Raw genomic sequence first — 18,900 nt, 5'->3', positions numbered from 1 at the left:
ACATTTTCAGAATAGTGTAAAATATGACATTCAGACCTCATCTAAGCCCATCTGCATCACCTAAACAGCATAGGGAGAGTATTTACAAAAGCAAACAGCAATATTTGCTGAAATAAACCAATTTTGTATGGAAGGAATTAACATGACCCTTTGTCCTGGGTTTAGCAGGAGCAGTCAGTTTTTCTCCTTCTTAGTAGCTGGTGTAGCATTGTGTTTTGACTTTCAGCTTGGGAACAGCGCTGGTGACACTGGTGTTTTTAGTTGTTGCTAAGTCATGTTTACTCTGACCAAGGACTTTGTGAGTCTCATGCTCTGCCAGGGAAGAGGGGAGGCCTGGAGGAAGCAGAGACAGGACACCTGACATAAGCTAGCCAAAGAGGTATTCCATATCACAGCACATCATGCCCAGGGAAGTAACTGGGAGTTACCTGGAAGAGCAGGGGCGCTTTTGGGGGTCAGGCTCGTTTTGGCGAGTGGTATCATATTCTCTTTCCTTGTTATTTTTCTCTTATTGGTGGTAGCAGTAGTGGTTTGTGTTATACCTTAGTTACTGGACTGTTCTTATCGCAGCCTGTGGGAGTTACATTCTTTCGACTCTCCTCTCCATCTCTCTGGGAGCCGGGGGTGGGGGGGGGGAAGAAAGAAGGAGGAGGGTGGGGGAGTGAGTGAACAAGCTTTGTGGCTTTAAACCATGACACCCTTTAAGCCTTTAGGGTTGAAGAGAGCCTAGAAAAAAGGAATTTGATTTCTCTGTTACATCTGGAAATAGTTTTAAACATGTTTATGCTTTCAAATAATTTAGAATTAATTTATCTTTTTTTCCTGCTTGCATTGTTCCTACTTTGGTGTGTAAATATGACTTCTGTTTAACATCTACTTGTTATTCAGGCCTTTTTATTTTATGTGTTAACAAACTAGTCTTTTGTTTTACTTGATCTTGACATCTGATGATAATTTAATAACACATTCTAGTGTTACAGCTTTGAGGTTAAAAGCTGCCAGTCATGGTGTGGAAAAGACTGCATCACAGTGAGCAGCAAAGAGGCATTTCATTTCTAAAGGTCTTTTCCAGCCTAGTTAATTCTCTGTGGTGGCTGTTAACTGACAATTTCAGAAAAGCAGAGCCCAGATAACACAGGGACCATAATGCTTAAGAATAGATATTGAGTATGTATGTATTCACAGAATATGCCATACAACTCCCCTTTTGCATGCTTATTCAGACCAGTCAACGTGACTTTCATCTGTCCTGGATTGGTACCAAGGTACTTTGCTTCCAGCTCTTCTCCAGATCTGTGGAACAAAAGGTGGCGTAGTGAATCCAGTGTCAGGATAAGAACAAAGGATTTCCTGTTGAGAGTGCATCGTGTCATTAGTTCGATAAATGGGATACATGAAGGCAGTAAATTGAGATGTGATGGACTAAATTTGTGCTCTGATGGATGCATATATGCAATTTCTGGATTTGTGCTGGGGTAAGAATGGCATCACATCATTTTGTCAGTATTTCTTGAAGCTTGTTAACAAGACTATGTGAGGATGGGTTCATACACTTGACACAACATCATAACTGACATTGAAGGGAAGAGTAATTCTCAAAATGTGATATTAACTCTGCGTAATAGACCTCAAGAAGCCATCTAGCCCAACCCTTGCACTGAAACAAAATGCAATACACCTGTAACTTTATTGACAGGTGTTTTGAGTAACTTTTCTTGAGAGGAAGACCTGCAGCACTTCCTTACCCTTAGGAGTGCTTTTCTCATCCTCTATTACAAGTTACTGTAGTTTTTGTCTTTGGTATTAACTGGGGTTAATTGACTGTCATTTTTACATGTATTTGAAGATTTATTTCTCATAGGTTAAAGAAAAGAAGTGCATCACTTTTTAGGTCTTCTAGGCCATGTCTTTCATGTATTGTACCACCCAATAAATTATAACCCTGGTGCTAAACCCACAGGGTAACTACCTTACATGGTCTATATACCCCACTTCTTTCAATACATTTCACAACTCCATTTGCATTTTACCCACACTTGTTGAATTATACAGTCTGAATTGCCAGAGTATTTTCCACAGAACTACTGGATTATTCATGCTTCCTATTTGTGCCCTTGGTTATCTGTCTCTTTTTCCTTCTTGGAAACTTGGTGTTTCAATCTTGCCTTATTTCACATTGTATTTCACATCACTTATATTATGTCTTTTGTGTATTTTTTATGTATAATTTCACACACTTTCTCCTCTTTATGAAGATCATTTTGCTTGCATTACAGATTTATTGGTTCTGAAACTTTGGGCATGACTCTTAAGTTTACCTTCCTATAAAATACTGTTCCTGTTTGTAGTAGTGAACAAACAGACCTTTGCTGTCTATTCCTTTTCTTATATCTGAAAGGTTTTGATATTTTTTTTTTCATATCTAGTCACAAAGATGTCTCACCTGGAAAGAATTGAAGAAAATAGGTATTCATGATCTTGCAAATTTGAACCTGTATCTGCCAATTTCAATGGCAATGGGTGATGTAAGTTCAAATGTAATATATTATGTGTAACATTTTGTGGATGAAATTGTTAGACATTCAAGTTTTGCTGCAGCAATGATTGTTTTGTAAATGTGGAGGAAGCATGTAACTCAGTACTGTCAAACAGTTACTCTTTGTTTGCTAATAGAAGATTTAGATTCCCAATTTATTACACTAATTTCATTTTACCAATATACCCATACAAGTGCAAAAAACCCCATTTCAACCACAACATTAAAATAGACTTTAAAATACCTGACTTCCTATATATAAAAAAAAGCTTAGAAAGGTCTTCCTGACATTTAAAAACTTTTTATAAAGGGACAGAAGGAATATTTTCATACTTGAATGCATAATACGAATCACCAGAAGTATTTAATGTCTAATAAGTTACCAGCAGATGCAGTGAGGAACTGTGTTAAATTTGAGCACAATATGGTAAATACAGATCTTGCTTTGGGGAGTTTTTCTGCAAAACAGTAGCATATCTCTTGTTGCATTTTGTTAGAGACGAGCTCTGGCAAGAGGCTGATTTCCAGTATGAATGGGTTCTCATGCTATGATCAATCAACCTAAACATCCAGTTGCTCTATTAAGTTGTTAATCTCACTGCTGTACTTGTTGCAGTGCTTTTTGGGAGGCTTCATTAAAACTGCAAGTATCTCTTATATTAAAAGCTTTCAACAGGTAATGGTATAAAAAGATTTGTATTTTTTTCCAGTATACCTGAGGAATAAGGAAGAATTTTCTACTAAGGCTTCTAGAAGCAATGAATAATTATTAAGCCTCTTCTAGTGATACAGTTAATGATCAAAACAATGACAAAAGTGTAATGAGAACAGCAGATTAAGCATAAAGAAAGGCAGTGTTTTCCATTTGGTAATGCAGTGTTCAGTTAACAGTGTTGAAACTGCTGGTTTAGAATAAATTTAAATCAAAGGCATGGTATGTGGGAGTAGTAGATCTAATTGATCCAGAGATGATTAAAAGGCAAAAAAAGAGATTTGTGATTGATTAGCCTGGTGTTTGCATCATGTGCTTATCTGTTACTGAATTCCAGTGGTAGGAACCTTAGGAGACATCCCATTTGGTTTGGCTACATAGGCTATTGTTTACCTTTCTGTGCCTTCATTCTTTCAGTACTAAAAAAATATGTAAAATTGCAGGAAGTAGGATCTGAGGGCCCCTATTAGATAAATTATATCTGGTGTCTTCTGGGTTTTGCAAGCCTCTGATGGGTGTGGATCCTGGCTCCAGTTAGACTGAATGATTCAGAAAAAAATGTCAACCTCCTAGAAGAACACAAAGGATATTTTTCTAAATAGAAACTCAGTTCCTGAAAATCATGGATCGGGCAGGGAAATCTCACTCAGTAGCTGCTGGCCTGTTGGGCAGCACTGACCCACACCAGTTTTAATTTAGTATCTCATGGATATATTCCCAAGAGATATCCCAGGTGGGAATCAGTCTCTATGCATTTACAACTGATAGACCTGAAAATTCCATCATTCCCTTCTCATGAGGTACAGAGGATATTTCTTTGATTTTTAGATCAACAAGCTTTTTGCTGAGGGCCAGCTATGTCTGAGAAGTGGTAAGTTACACTTTCTGTGTTTGCTTTTAAAGGGCTGACTTCTTTCGGTAATGGAATCTGTTTGCTGTTCCTGTCTGCTGAAGCAGTGTTTATGACAAGCTACCAACTCAAGTTCATTGGATATAGAGAACATGTTAGACTGGGTGTAGGCACTTGACGTTCTAGCATCTGAATTTCCCCTCAGGCATTTGTAGTAGAATACAGACAGTTGTAGTTAGACAAGAAGGTGCTTGAGTCGTAAAGAAATGCCTCATGGCTTAGGAAAGCCTCCTTATATGTTCAGTATTCAGAATTCTTATGATGTTTCCAAGACAGATATGTTGGTTTCAGCTTTGGTTTTGCTGGGTTTTTTTTTTGCTGTTTTGTAGTGAGTTTTTTTCCATCAATATATGCATGAAATGAGGTGTGTCAGCCATACCAGTAGAGTTTTAGCTGTATCTTTCAGCATGGTATCCATTTAAAAATTCTTTTTTAATTTCTATTCCTGATTTAACCTTTGAAGAATGAAAATTAGTTATTTCTGTTACTCCCTTCCTTCTAATGTTCAGTGTTTCTGCTCTCCCCTCAGCACCTGGGGAGCTCAGGGAACACAACCTTCAGCTGTTTCTCAGAGCTTTGGTCTTTTTACTGGTGTTCTTAACTATCTCATCTCTTAAGGAAGGAGGTAAGAAATCACACTACACCTGTTTAACCTTTTCTTTCTAAAAACCACAAATGTCTACTTCTCTTTATGACTTCTTCCTTTTTATGCATCCCAGGCATCCTCCTGCCCTCTCAGGTGTGGAAGGACTTAGCATGTTTGGTCTGCTTTTCTCCGAGAAGTAGAAAGCTGGCTGAGGCTGGGAAAAGGGTGAGCTCAAAGAGAGGTCTTTAATATGCATACTGCTGCCCCTTCTTGTTGCAGGTTTTCTCACCGTCTGAAAGCTTGTCTCACTTATTTGTTGTATCTTAACTTCAAACTGGAAGTAGTTTGAGGAAAGAGAGTACAATTTTTTTATGTGTTTGTGTTCAGAAGAATCCTGGTTTACCTGATTGTAGCACCACAATAATAGGGAAAATAACTTAGAAGGTAATAGGGTAAATAAACTGAAAATATCTCTTATTTCTGATTTCAAAAATGAAATTATTAATATGGCCAATGTATGCATGAGTGTTCCTGTTTATTTAGTTTTCTTGCTGTTAATCAAACAGTTTTTTATTTTCTAGCTCTAAAAGGAGAGTCTAGAGCAGTACTGTATTTCTGTCAGAATAAGATTGTTTTAATCTGTGTCAATAAAAACTTGTTTAGTAACATGCAGGCAAATGCATACAACAGACCAGTCTACTGTGCTTGCCAACCCCAGCCAGGATCCTGTACAGGATGCCACAGCAAAAAGAGTAAAGCTGCAGTGGCAGAAGGTCTTGTGATAGACTGCATGTACCAGATGTTGGCTTCTAAATTCATATAAACAGAGATTGTCTGAAGACAAAGGCATTTCAGATTTCGATAAATGACCAGTGTAAATGCATTAAATATTTCCTTTTCTGTGTAAATACCTGGTTTTGTACTGAGTCCTTGTAAGCTTAACAAAGTCGTGGGTCGTTGACTTTCACAGCTTAATTCTGTGTTGAATAATAAAAGCATTTCCTCTTTCTTATGTATTATGCAAAACTGTAAACAGAAGTGCTTGAAAGTCTTTGCTTTTCTATATAGTATGTCCAATATATATATTTTTTAAATTGTTCTCTAAATTCTATTGTTGCCTTGTATCTGAGACTGAAACAAGTATTTGATGAGAAATTGTTACATTTCTGTACAATAGAGTGAAATATTTTAATTGTTAGTTTCTATCTCATAACTTAGACTTATGCTTTGTGTTGTCCCCTCCTGTTTCATTGTGCTGTCTACAATTAGACCCACAGCTGGTTCTTTCCTTCAATGGATGTACTAATTTATAACCCATTAAAGCGTATGAATAGATCATATTGTTCCTTTCATACTGGCACAAGGAAGTGTAAATTAAGTTTTTGTATGCCAGCAAGGGAGAAGTCTATCCAAGGGTAGAGTTAGCTTCCTATTTTTAATTTCTGCAATAAATGAAGTTGGAAATAGAAGTGTTGTATCTGCAAATGTTTTCAGTTTCTTAAAGAATAAAATTAATTTTTGATTTATAATTATTTTGTGTATATCTCTACTTAAATAATATTGTGAATATTGGCTGCTTTGAGAGGTAATTATATGTGGATAATGTTTGTCCACTTAAAGCTGACATTAAGCAACGTAATAGTCCTTGTTGTAGCTATTTGATGATACAAACCCCTGGGTAGGAACACAAAAATAAATTTAAAAAGAGCCTCTGTAGATTTTAGAGTCTAATATGAAAATACTTTCTCCCATAAGCGCCTACAACTGTTTGAATCTGTCATTCGAATGCTCAATGCTGTTAAATTAATCTTTCTTTCTTATTTTCTATCAAAACCCATTGTTACCAGCTCTGTCCAGTCTCCTACCAAAGAAATTCTCCACTCTCCTATTCTGCTGTGGGAAGAAACTGAGATACCTGACGAGTCTGTTGTTTGTTGGTTTGATTTGGTGTTTTGTTTTTAGGGTTTTTTGTTTGTTTTTTTTTCTTTTTTTTTTCTGTCAAAGTGTACTTTTCCTTTCAGGAGAAAAACCCGTCATTCCTCATTTGAAAGATAGACTTCAAATAAAAGATTGGAACTTGGGTTCCACTGACCAGCTTATGACTGGGTACTTTGCTGTCCTCAAGTGGAACAGCTTAGGAGGGCAAACTCAGAAGACATCTCAGAATGATCACCCAGCTAGGTCTCTTACAGTGTGAGAGACTGTAGTTCAAGTCAATGGTCAGAAGTTTAGTGGAGCATGAATTTCATCACCTTTTTAAGTGTTTGCAAAGCTCCTTAATCATTGGTTGAGCAGCTTCTTATTCCTTTTCAGATCAGCGTTATATCCTCAGTATGTGAAGTTTTTTTCTTTAGTAAATAACTGAGTGAAAAGTCAAGGGTCTGAGTTGCTTTATATGCCCTTAACATCCCTTCCTCCCTACTTTTTCTGGTGTTAGCCAGTATTTTAAAATAAGCCTTAATTTTCTTAGAGCACTGGGAAGCGTTTCTTGGCCTGCAACATCGGTAGGTTTACTTGCAACAGTGGCAGGCTGGGCGTGATGATCAAGCTTCATGTTCCAGTGGTTTAGCAACTTTTATTAACAAGCGTAATCAGAATTCTTAAATCTGAGAGGTTCCTTCTTAAGTGGAGGAATGTTTCTTATAACCAGTTCTGTGGGCAACTTTTTAAAGGCTGATAACTTCTTTGTTACTGACACCACTGTGCTGTGATTGGCTAGAGCGATTCTTACCTTCCTGTAATGTAAACCTTTTTCTAGCAGAAAAGTCACAAAGTCTTTTGTAAAGGAAAAAAAAGGCATTAGGCTGCCATAGCAATGGAATGTCGATTTCTCTTACTGTTAATTCTCTGAATTGCAGCTTTAAATAAGTTTACGCAAATCCAAAAGTCTTGCTTTTAGCCTCAGAAAATCTTAACTATTTAAAATACCCCTGCACCTGTTTGGTTTAGCACAAGTAGCTGCAAGTTCGTATGGGGAGAAACACTTTCACCTAATATAAATTTTCCATTGTGCCCAATGTGAGAGGTTTTTCATTAAACTCAGTAACTCATCATATTTTGGTGTCAGCTGACATTTAGGAAAAAAAGACATCAGTTTTCTTTTCTCTGGGAGAAAAACCTGTGTGAAAATGTCAGTCAGCAAGCCCAGTCCTTCTTTTGTACTTGAAAACATTATAGGGTTTCTGAAGCCTGACTAAACACAGGGCTTTAACCTGCTACCCTGAATGTCACCATGTCCTCTGGAAGTGGGATGAATGTGGACTGAGAATGCTGAGAAAACTTTATGGAGAACGCAGATTTTATGCTGCCTGACCCTTTGTCTTCATGTGCAGCACTGTCTGCCCTTTTACTCCCACAGTCTGCTCAGCGTCCTTGGGTATTGTTAGTGGGTGGTCATCCCTCTCTATTTTCTCATTTTGTTTAACTTTTTTTTTAATGTTTAATCTGAAGATTGAGGCAACTCTGAAGATTGAGGCAACTTCCTGAGGCAATAGCACAAGCAATTTTGGGCTATTTCAAGACTAGAAAAAAACACCAAGTTTTATAGTTCTTTTGTAACTTGAGTGAAAGTGGTGTTTGCCTCAATTTTTTTCTATTAAGATTAGAAAATTTTTGGATACATGTGGAATTATTTCAGGGAAGAATAGCCTAAAATACACCATACTAAACACACTTTTAAAAAGCGGTGGGCTAAGGTTTCATTGCACTGCATAGAGTCACAGGGCAGAGTTAATGCTGCATGATCTTTGCAGTAAGATTCCAGTAAAGAAGATATCAGTCTCAGTGCTTTGTCAGGAACTCAAGCTCTTTCTCTTTTAAATGGTTGTAAATAAGTAAGCACTTTTTGTTATGCTCTAGGTGATTCAATAATCTCTGTTGCTCAACTGCTCAAGACTGCCGGCATGTGCCTTTTATTGAGTCATAGAAGGTATCAGTCTTGGATGTTTGCCCCCTTAACCTCAATAATATCATTGTTCTAGGATTATTACATGACAGTAGGAAGAGGAAGAAGTTAAAGCTATCTTTGGAAACATAAACCTTGCGAGCTTGTCAGACTTGGATTCTCAGGCTCTTAACTCCTCTCACGTTTATTCTAGACTGAAAGCAAACAAACCCTGAAGTCTTCAGAAAACTTTCTGTTCAGCTTATTTTCTCCTACAGCTTCCAAAGAACCAAATATGTCCTACCAAGTGTAAAGTGCAAGAGTGTGCTCCTACATCCAATAACTGTTCTATTATATTGCTGCATCATCTTGATTCAAAGTTATTTTTTTTATTAGCTGCAGTATTTGTCAACAGTGTCTACTCTTTTTTTTTCTTCTTCTTCTTTTTTTGTTTTTTATAATTTGAATGTGCTTTTATTTTGGTTTTGGCTTTTTTGTTTTAAGGCAGATGCCCTATCTGTCAAGACAGTTCTCATTTCTGATTAAGCTGTGTCCAAGCTGACGAAACCCTACACACATCTTGGTATTATGAAGGTTACTACCAGCAGGACTTTCACCATTTTAACAAACCTTTTAGAACTCATGCTTAAAAATGAGTAGTATGGCTTTTTTAAGTAATCAGGGCCACAGTCTAAACTTCTTCTCAGATTCTAGTTCCTTGAGAGCTTTATTCTATGAAAGCTTAGACAGCAAAATCTCAGTGAGTACTTTGATAGTAAGGCAGATCAAGGTGACACTTCAGCAGATGTAAAGGTTCTTACTGGTTTTGACACACTGGGGTTCATCCATCAATGCAAATAGAAATGGGTTGCCACAGAATCCTGGGACACATTTTCATTTCCCTCACTGTGCATCAACAATTTCAAAAAGCTTAAAAATTCCTTCCAGTTTATAAAGATGTTCTTGCAGTTGTCACTGATTTCACAAACCACATGGCAGCGTGTGAACATGTCTGACTTTTGTCTGATAGTTGCTTCTAGTGTGATGTTATAATTCTTGTTGAAAATTATATACAATTAGAAGTGCTTTGAAGAAGTTGGTCTGGAGAGTCTGTAGAATCAACCTCTGCAAATTCAGTATGAGCTGCACTAAATGCCAACACACAAACATTCTGTTCTTACATCAGGCCTGTGATGTATTCATTGCTGTTTTCCTTTTCATGATCTCCATGTAAGTGCTTATCAAAATGTGGTCTTCTGCCCATTTTGCCTGTCCAGAATGAAAGGCCTGGTACTTTAACAGTACTTCACCTCCTAGCTCTGTATCTTGTATCACAGAAATACACACCTGGTAGAAGATTTGCTTAGTTTCCCTGGATTATCAAACTGCCTTCAGGACTTATTAAGACCATGTGTTGGATTGACATAGTCAAATACTGATGATGTAGCGTGGGAAAGCATACATGGCTCTGCTTAAAAAACATCTCTGCTGCCCATGGAATTAAGAATTATAACCTGCAAATACTGAAAGCATTGGCTGAAGCAATTCTGGCACTATAAAGACAATGCATTTTGGTACAGATTTTGCTTATGGAAGCAACTGATCCAGTGGCTGTCAGGCTGGCATCTTCTGCATCTGAAAATAAAATATTCTGCCCATCCAAATTCTAAAAGTATTATGAATGCCATCTCAAAATCTGTTCACCTGGTAATATCTGTGAATAGTTTACTTTTTTAAAATGAATGCTGCTGTAGCTTTTTTCTTGGTTATGATTCAGTTTTCATTATAGTTTGTGGGAATAGAGAAGCTCTTTGGAGTTCCTAGTAGTACCAGTCCAAACTGACAAAATATATGAAAAGCAAGTATTGCAAATTTATCCACAACTAGAGAGTACTGTGGGATCTTCAACATCTAAAACTAGATATTTGTAAGCCATCAAATAGGATGCTTTGTTGATTATTAAATTATACATATACTGGTAATTCTAATTGGCAAATTTCTTTCACTGTTATGCTTTACTCTTTTGAGCCCTTTATTAAGGTTGTCTCTGTCTTGGAGTGTGAGCAGCCTTTAGTCAGGGTAATCATTTTTTTGTAAATGAAAGCTGTAGGGTAAAGCCCTACCATATGGAAAGCTGGCCAGCCAGCTTTTGCTGCTCCCAAGAATAGCTGGATGAATAGTTAGATGAAGTTACACCATCTCACATGTGATATTGAGGAGCTATACCTTACCCACTTCTTAAGGTTATTCATCTAAAAGGATTTGAAGCAAGACCTCCCACCATTATTTAAATCACTTGGTATGAGGAAGTGAAGCCCAGGTGTACTGGAGTCCTGTTGGTCACAGGGAACCTTTGGGGAAAGGCCATTGTCAGGTTTGTGGAGCAACTTCTCTGCTTTTACTAAAAAGAAATGTGGAGAATAGACCATTCTGCTTTTGGGTTGAATAAAACGTTGCAACCGAAGTAGTTTACAGTCAATTAAAAGATTAGGGGAAAAAAAATGAGGATTTGGTTAGTAATTTGATTGACAGGTCTGGTTGCTTCAACTTCATAACAAAGAAAATGAACTTCATCTTGATACCTGTTTTCTCTCTCCATGTCCCTGCAAGCAAAGGACCATTTGTATGTTTGCTTGTTTTTTGTCAGGGCTATTTTAAAGAATGAAGTTTTCAGAAGATGGGGATTGTGAGACTGAACAAAACAGTGAGTTTTTAACCCAAAACAACAATAACAACAACAACAAAAAAAAACCACCAGTGACTTGAAGTGTTAACTTTGGCAGCTACTTAGCTTCATTTTCTAAGGAGATGGTATTTAAAATGATCATGCTTTCTCTTTCTACTAATAATTTCTACCCCTTTGTCCATTGAAATTAGCTAATCAAAGATTCAAATGTAATTAATTTTTTCTACCCTTCTTGAAAATCAGTAGCTGGATAAAATAAACAAACAAAAAATCCCCAGAGACCTATTGTGTTGCTGTACCTAGAAAAAGGATTGCAGAATTTCACTGGTGACTCCATGACAGGTAAAGCCAGTCTTCCCCCTGCCCTTTCTCCTGCCCTGCCCCATACCATACGGTGCGTATCCTTAGCTCCTGTAGCACCATCACTAAGTGAGTTTCCTTTCTCCAAGTTCATATACCACACTGATTTCAGCTAGACTTTAAGGAGATTTTCATGCAATCTGGTGGTCCTGGAGGGGAATGTGAATGTGTCCCCAAGGGCATGAGGGAGGCCAGGGTAAGAATGACTTAGAGATGCTGTGAACATGAAAGCATCTAACCAGCCAGCCTGTTTCCCACACGTGCGGCTTCAGGCTGAGCGCAGCATGCTGGATCTCACCGGGTTGAAGTACCCTCATGCAAGTGCAGTAGTCAGAGTTCCTGCAGTGAGGACACGGGTAACCAGTCTGTACTTGTTCTGCTCTCATGCCGTTGGCTCTAACTCAGCCTCACCACATTTTCCTCAGAAAGTTAGATAGATGGTAAGTGTGGGCACAGTTAAAGGATAATGTGGCTGTTGTCATAGCAGGCTGCATGTCTGTGGAAGTGAAAGAAAATAATGTAAATGAAATTCATAGGTAATTCTGAAATTGGAGGTCCAGTCTCTGGAGAGAACAGAAATATTACGGTTTATTCCTACTCACAGTAATGCTAACGATAGGTTTTGCATTCATGTCAGCTGAGTATGTTCACGATCTCCGAGAAGATTAGGAAGAACAGTATCTCTGAAACGACAAAATGTTCAGTTTAAGAAACCGGGGCAAGGAGATGTACGAGTGGAAACAGTTGAGAAAAATGACAAGAAATAATTATGTAAAATGCAACTAATTAGGAGTTTGTGACTGGGGGGTGCGTGTGTGTGTGTGTTCATGTGAAAGTAGCTGAGTTATTTGCAAAACTATTGGATCACAGAGCAGGAGAAAAATCACTCCCTGGGTTCTGGTGGTGCTGAGCTTAGCCATAGCTGGTACTTAAGGAAGTTGGCAAAGAAATATGCTAAGTGTAGAGAAGAAATGTTAAAAATTACAGATCTGGAGAACTTGGCGTATTAAAGGTGGTGGAATTTTCAGGGAAAAAATTACATAATCAGCAGTGACTGATGGGATGTCTTTGTTAGTCCCAAATCTGCTAAAAATGCTTGTAAGTCAGCTCAGGGAGATACTGATATGAAAAATGCTCCATTAGACATTGACATTTGAAGCAGTTTGGACCAGATCCACAGAAGGTTTTAAATGACTAACATACTTCACTTTCTAATGTAAACTACTAAAAAGTCTAATCCTGTGCTCAGCTCCTGCTTTATTCACCTGCACCAGAGGTCCAAAGGCCAGAAAGAGAAAAAGCCCATAGTACGGGGGGTGTGGGGGGCTGTGTGTGGGGGTATTTATTGCTCAGAAGAGTCAGTTTCCAGTCTGTCTTTAAATTAGTGTTTCACCATTTCCTAATGGTGTGAAAGAATTTTGGAGACTTAGGTGATGTAAGAGGAGTTGTGGGTTCCCCACCCCTGGAAGTGTTCAAGGTCAGGTTGGATGGGACTTTGAGCAGCCTGGTCTTGTGGAAGGTGTCCCTGCCTGTGCCAGGGGGTTGGAACTAGCCGATCTTCAAGGTCCCTTCCAACCCTAACCACTCTGTGGTTCTGTGGTTCTGTGATTCCATGATTTGTATGCCACAGCCTACTGCCAGAGAGCTTCTTTCAGAGGCGGATAGAGCATGTGGGATCACGACCTTGCCCCAGCTCTAGCAGAAAGAGGGGTCAGAATCCTGATCCGAGTTCCTACTTGAGCATCCTCGGCACCAACCAGCCGTGTCAGGGAACGGCGGCAGGTGCCTTCTTGGCGGGACCGGCACCAAACGCCCGAAGGGAATGCTCCCAGCTTCTCCTGAAGGCCAGCGTACGGTGCGCGGTGCGGTGCGGTGCGGTGCGGTGCGGTGCGGGTGCTCCAGGCCGGGCTCCGCTAGGTGGCGGATGCGGAAGGGCTGCACACCGCTGCGGTGGAGCGCGGCCGGACTCGGCCCTGCCTCTCCGCGCTGTATTGTCTGAGGGCACGGTAGAGCGCGGACAGTTTCCTGGAGTCCTCCCTGCCCCCGTCTCTTGCTGGTTTTGTCATTAATAAAGCAGAATCGGGAAGGATCCGAGGGAGGTCTGAGACACAAAGGAGCCGGTGCGGTGACAGGGTAAGACGGCACTTGTTGGCTATCCACAGTCAGCGAGGGAGGATTGCCAAGGCAGAGAAATTCTTGAGGAAAACACAGCGGGGTGTAGCGGGAGGCGGAGAAATACAAAAACGTCTGCGAAGTTTGCAGAGGACCAGCTGGTTAAACTGTAGCGTGGTCTCTAAGTCCGTAGAGAAGCGCGTTTGCCCCTTTACAGACCAGCTGAGAGGGGACGGCTGCGTGCCCAGAAGATCGTGAACTTTTCCATCCGTGTTTTTTTAGGTTGCAAAAGTGAAAGGAAACTGGAGTCTGTAAATATCATAATAAAGCATTAAATAAAATTGTCTTATACAGAATTAAATCACAAGGTTTTTTTTTCTTTTTTTTTTTTTTTTCCGGCTTATTGTCATCCTTGTCTTCAGCATGCTTTCTGCTGTGCACTCCGAAAGCAGTGATTTTGTTTGTGCAGCGTGTGTATAATGCTTCAGAAACAGCTTTAGTGTTAAACCTGGGTGTTTGGGCTAAACTTCTTAAGGATGCACCTCCAGTCCCCATTTCCCTCGGCCCAGGTAGGGTGTCTGACAGAAAACTCACAAAACTGAGATAGGTGTATTTTGCAGGGAGTATGACGGCCCTTGCCGTGCACAGGTGCTCTCCCCCGGGCTTACCGCCCGCCCCTGCCCCGAGGGGGTGCGCAAAGGTGTAGGGGCAGCCGGGGAGCACGTGGGGGTCCGGGGACTCCTGGCTTGGTCCTAGGTGCCCGTTAAACCTTGCTCCGGGCCCCGGAGGTTGCCAGCTGGCTGTCGGTGAACTGGGGCGGGCTCGGCCGCAGGGAACTGCTCGCTCGAGGGGCCGAGGGTGCTCCGTCCCCCAGCGGGGCTCCTCGGCTCTCGGCTCTGCGCTGTCCCCTTGCCCCGCAGCGGCGGCGGGTGGTGCGTCTGGAGCGGCGGCTTCTGCCCCACGGCCCCCGTTCTGGCGAGGGGCTCAGTGCTGGGGGCAGACTGGGGACCCGCCGTGAGGTGCCTCGCTGAGCGGAGTCGGCAGGTGGAGTTAACGGGCTGGCCGGGAGCCGGCGGGGAGCTAGGGCGGAGAGGGCGGCAGCGAGGGGAAGCGGGGGGAGCCGCGGGGCGCGCCCGGGGCGCGGTGCCGGGGGGGGGCAACGGCGGAGGCGGCGGCGGCAGCGCGCTACCGGGGCCCCAGCCCTCCCGCTTTTGAACCTGGGCACCGCAGAGGCGTGGAGAGGGGCAGGGGCAGCGGCAGGCGGGGACAGAGGAGCGGGCCGAGCGGATAAGGTGGGAGAGCCGCGGGAGCGGAGCGGGTGAACGAGAGAGGTGTCAGCGACTAGCGGCTGCCGCTGGTGCCCCGCGCTCCGCACCGCTCCGCACCGCTCCGCACCGGGCACCATGCAGAGGTCCCCCCTGGAGAAGGCGAACATCTTCTCCAAACTTTTCTTCAGGTGGGAGCCCCGGCCACGGCGGGACACGTGCTGCCTGGGGCAGCGGGCAGGGCGGGCAGCGGCGGGGCAGGGGGTTCAGTCGGGCTTTGGGGGCCGGGCGCTGGGCGCCAGTCAGCTCTGGGAAGGTCCGAGGGGAGCGCGGTGCCGAATGAGGAGATCTCACTTCTTTTGTTGTTGTTGTTGCTGGCTTTTCAGCACCCGGATTGGGCTCTGTGTGTCAGGTGTCATAAACCCTCGCTGGACCTGGACAGATGTATTTATGACATGATTTGAGCAACCTTTGGTAAATTGCTCAAGTAGTTAATCTGTTATTTCACTGTAAACTGTGAAAACACAGCGGGGTGGTGGGGAGCTGAGGAGAAATGCTCTCGGAGCAAGGATTCCTTCTGTTTGACTTTTTGGGTGTTCAGCATTTGCTCAGTGTGTGAGTGTACTGGAAACAGGTCCTTGTAAGCCTTTCCTAACAAGCAAAGTCTCTTTTTCTTTCTCACAACTTCAAATAAAAAGGGAAGAAGGAGCCAATACCAACGCCTGGGCACAGTGTGCTCTATTAGACAATATAGAAGCCTGAACATGTTTTATGTGACAATGCTAGACATAACACTGCCACCTGGAAAGAGCAAATAATCTTTCTGGCTTTGACTCACATGCCACAGGTTTTTCCTGGGTGCTGGTTCCCCTTTTTGTTGCTGGAGGGTCTTTTGCATTGCAGGGAGGGAAGGGAGGAAATCTGTAAGTCATGAATATAGTGACCGAAATGGGAGCATGTGATGCAAAACCGTAACATTGGCACGAGGTCTCTGCCTGAACAACTGGGGGCTTTTAGCTAACTTTTCAGTCCTTTTGGCATAGCTTCCCTTTCCAGGTTGGCCTGGACCCTTTTTTAAAGCTTCTTAAGGAAGTGGGTCTGCATGGATCACACTCTGCCTGCCTCTCCCACTTGGGCTCATTTTAGCCAGATGTGATAGTGGAGAATGATCCCAAATGTAACCTGTTCCTAAAGGTTTACAAACATCCAGGTAAAGGTGAGGTTCCTAGAGGTATCCCCCAGTGGTGCTGCAGTGGGAAAGAAGCCGCAACTGCTCTCAAATGCTGCTAGAGCCAGGGAGTGTGGATGATGGGAGTGCAAGCTTTCACAAATTCTCCATAGAAGAAGTTTCAGTCAGTGCTTCTCTCAAGTACAAGATACAAATCTGTAGAAAATGTCTGTATATTAGCCCCTTAATATTATATAAGGCTGTATATTAGCCCCTTGTTCTATTTAATTTTATTTATTTGTAAAGCTTCTATCAGAGTAGTGCTCTCTTAGAACCTGTGATGCTGAAGGTGTCAAGAAAAACACCCCTATAAGATAAAGCAAATATACTTCTGATTCCTGCCTTACTTAAACTTCCTGTGGTTGAAACCAGATGTGGTTCGTGCTCGTTAAGTGCATAATTAACCATTCTTGGGCCTGACTAACCTGGTCTTTTAAAATCATAGTCTTTAGGTCAATTCATTAATGTTTGAATCATGCTTATCATGCATGGTACATTATATTTTACCAGGTATCTGAGTGTATATAAAGAGAGGTTTATGATGAATATTGACTAGAGCAGAGAAATTTCTCTACAAAACTTTACAGTAACATTGTTTTATAGAAGAATCAGGCTGTTAAAGTAAACCTTCAGCTCACAGGGTAAGAACAGCCAAGATTACATGTGTACATTTGTGAAGTATCTAATGTGGTTCTAATACCTTTGCGATGATATTTCTGTGAATGACAAAGTCTCTGTTTACATGCGTACTACCACATACACTATGAATGTCTTTGTTTCTTCACAAATATTGTATGAAATAAAAAGGTTACAAAAGTGAAAGCCCCCAAAGAATAACATGAATTACATCCAGTTTGGCAGCAAAGATGTCTTTCTCTTATAAACAAACAAATAAAGAAATAAGCATTTGGAAAACATACATTACAGTGATGAAACATGTTATCTTGTTTTAAAATATCTCTTCAGTCTTCAAGGACTCCATCAGTTTCTGTCTCATAAAAGTAGGTCAGGATCAGTGCTAAAGATTATTAAAAGGTACATTATCACATTGCAAATATTCTTCAAGGTATAAGTTTTTCATAACACTAAAGTATATTATTTGTGATGAGTTTTACAAAGCCAGAAGCACTTGCTATGTATCAGTAGCAAGAGATCTGTCCGCTCAACTGGAAACATCCACAAAGTAGTGATTAATGACTGAGATTGGAACAAGGTTTTCTAAGATGTCAGAGTATTCTGTTAGTGTTTTAACTGAATCTATACACATCATTGGTTTCTGATACTGATTGTTTTCAGTAAGGTACTCCAGGACATGCCTACATTTAGTTCTATGAAATAGTGTGAGGCAGAACTCAAGGGCATTATATCTGAAATAAGTAGTCAATTCTTTCTTAAAAAAACCAAATCAAAACAAAAAAAAAAACAAAAGCCCCAAAAGGTGTGTATGGAAAAAGGTGGGTTTTTTTCCAGTGATGATGAAATAGTTGCTTTCAAATGCAACATTGCAGAATGCTGTAATGAAGTAACTTTTATAGAAGGCTCCTGTGCAATTATGTGTCAAGTGCCTATCTGAATATAGTTCAATAAGCTGAAGGTCAGGTTAGCAGAAGTGATACTGAAGTATTAGTTGTTATTATTCAGGAACCTTTGCTGATACCAACTGTCATCCTAAAATATCAACAATTTCTTCTTAGAAATGGAGTTTTGGTGGTTATGAAATGAGGTGTGGACACAAGTGGTGTGAGATCTTTGATTAGAATGCCAATTGGAAAACACTAGTTACTAAGTGTTTGGGGTTTCAGGGTTTCTTCTGTGTTTTGTTGTAATTTCCTTATTGTATTTTCAGAGTTGATCTCTTTTGTTCCAAACCACAAGCAAGGCATTAAGCTGTGCACTGGCAACTTTCTGTCTCATTTAAAGGAAACAGAGTTTTATGCAGAAGCAGTCAGGTGGTAATTTGCTTAACTTTGTCTTCATTGTGAAACTTCACTTTTGTCTTTACAGCAGTTACTTACGTTCTTGGAGTTTTGTAGGGTCAAGGCCATACCTTTTGCGACAAACAACATCAGAGTGCTTTACAATCAGCTAGTTTTTTATTGTAGATTAACTGAGATAAGAAAGTATCATTAATTAATCAATTTTTAACTGGGTACCAGAACACAGAGTTAGTGCTGGAGTTTCAGAAACAGCTGCAACTTCATGAACATCCTGATTTTTTTTTTTTGTTTAGTTGGTTTTTGTTTGTTTGGGTTTTTTTTATGTCATTGTTTTTTTGGTTTTGTAATGTGCAAATTTAGATATTTAATACAAGTTCAGAAAAGGCAATCCTTGTGCTCCTGTCCAACTCTCTAAGCATACGGAATCATAGAATGGTTTAAGTTAGAAGGGACCTTAAAGATCATCCAGTTCCAACTCCCCTGCCATGGGCAGAGACACCTTCCACTAGACCAGGTTGCTCAAAACCCCATCCAGCCTGACCTTGAACGCTGCCAGGGATGGGACAGCCACAGCTTCTCTGGGCATATGCTTTTGCTTTGGTATATACCAAATGTGACATTTGTTTTGGCAGGACTGAGTAGTTTAGTGCCTGATTCGGTATTAAATTCAAATGAAAAATACAAA

The 18,900-nt window shown here is 40.9% G+C and overlaps 1 protein-coding gene and 1 long non-coding RNA gene across 5 annotated transcripts in view; both read left to right on the top strand.

The window, feature by feature from the left end:
- Window positions 1-4,183: 4,183 nt before the first annotated feature.
- LOC133222920 (uncharacterized) lies at window positions 4,184-10,609 on the top strand. Its single transcript, XR_009728413.1, has 2 exons — window positions 4,184-4,783; window positions 10,417-10,609. It is a non-coding gene; the product is annotated as an uncharacterized LOC133222920 (long non-coding RNA).
- A 4,083-nt stretch (window positions 10,610-14,692) lies between these two features.
- CFTR (CF transmembrane conductance regulator) overlaps window positions 14,693-18,900 on the top strand; it is a 90,556-nt gene continuing 86,348 nt past the window's right edge. For 2 of the 4 annotated variants that reach the window (XM_061373051.1, XM_061373050.1), the window contains exon 1: window positions 15,086-15,241. In XM_061373051.1, the coding sequence (XP_061229035.1) occupies window positions 15,189-15,241 (53 nt within the window). In that variant the 5' untranslated portion in view covers window positions 15,086-15,188. The other 2 variants (XM_061373052.1, XM_061373053.1) reach the window with 2 other exon arrangements.

This window comes from Neopsephotus bourkii, unplaced genomic scaffold (genome assembly GCF_033783945.1).
Source record: "Neopsephotus bourkii isolate Nb327-2 ecotype Australia unplaced genomic scaffold, CSIRO-AGI_Nbou_v1 NB_1624, whole genome shotgun sequence".
NCBI classification, from domain to species: domain Eukaryota; kingdom Metazoa; phylum Chordata; class Aves; order Psittaciformes; family Psittacidae; genus Neopsephotus; species Neopsephotus bourkii.
This window is presented reverse-complemented; position numbering and strand designations above follow the sequence as displayed.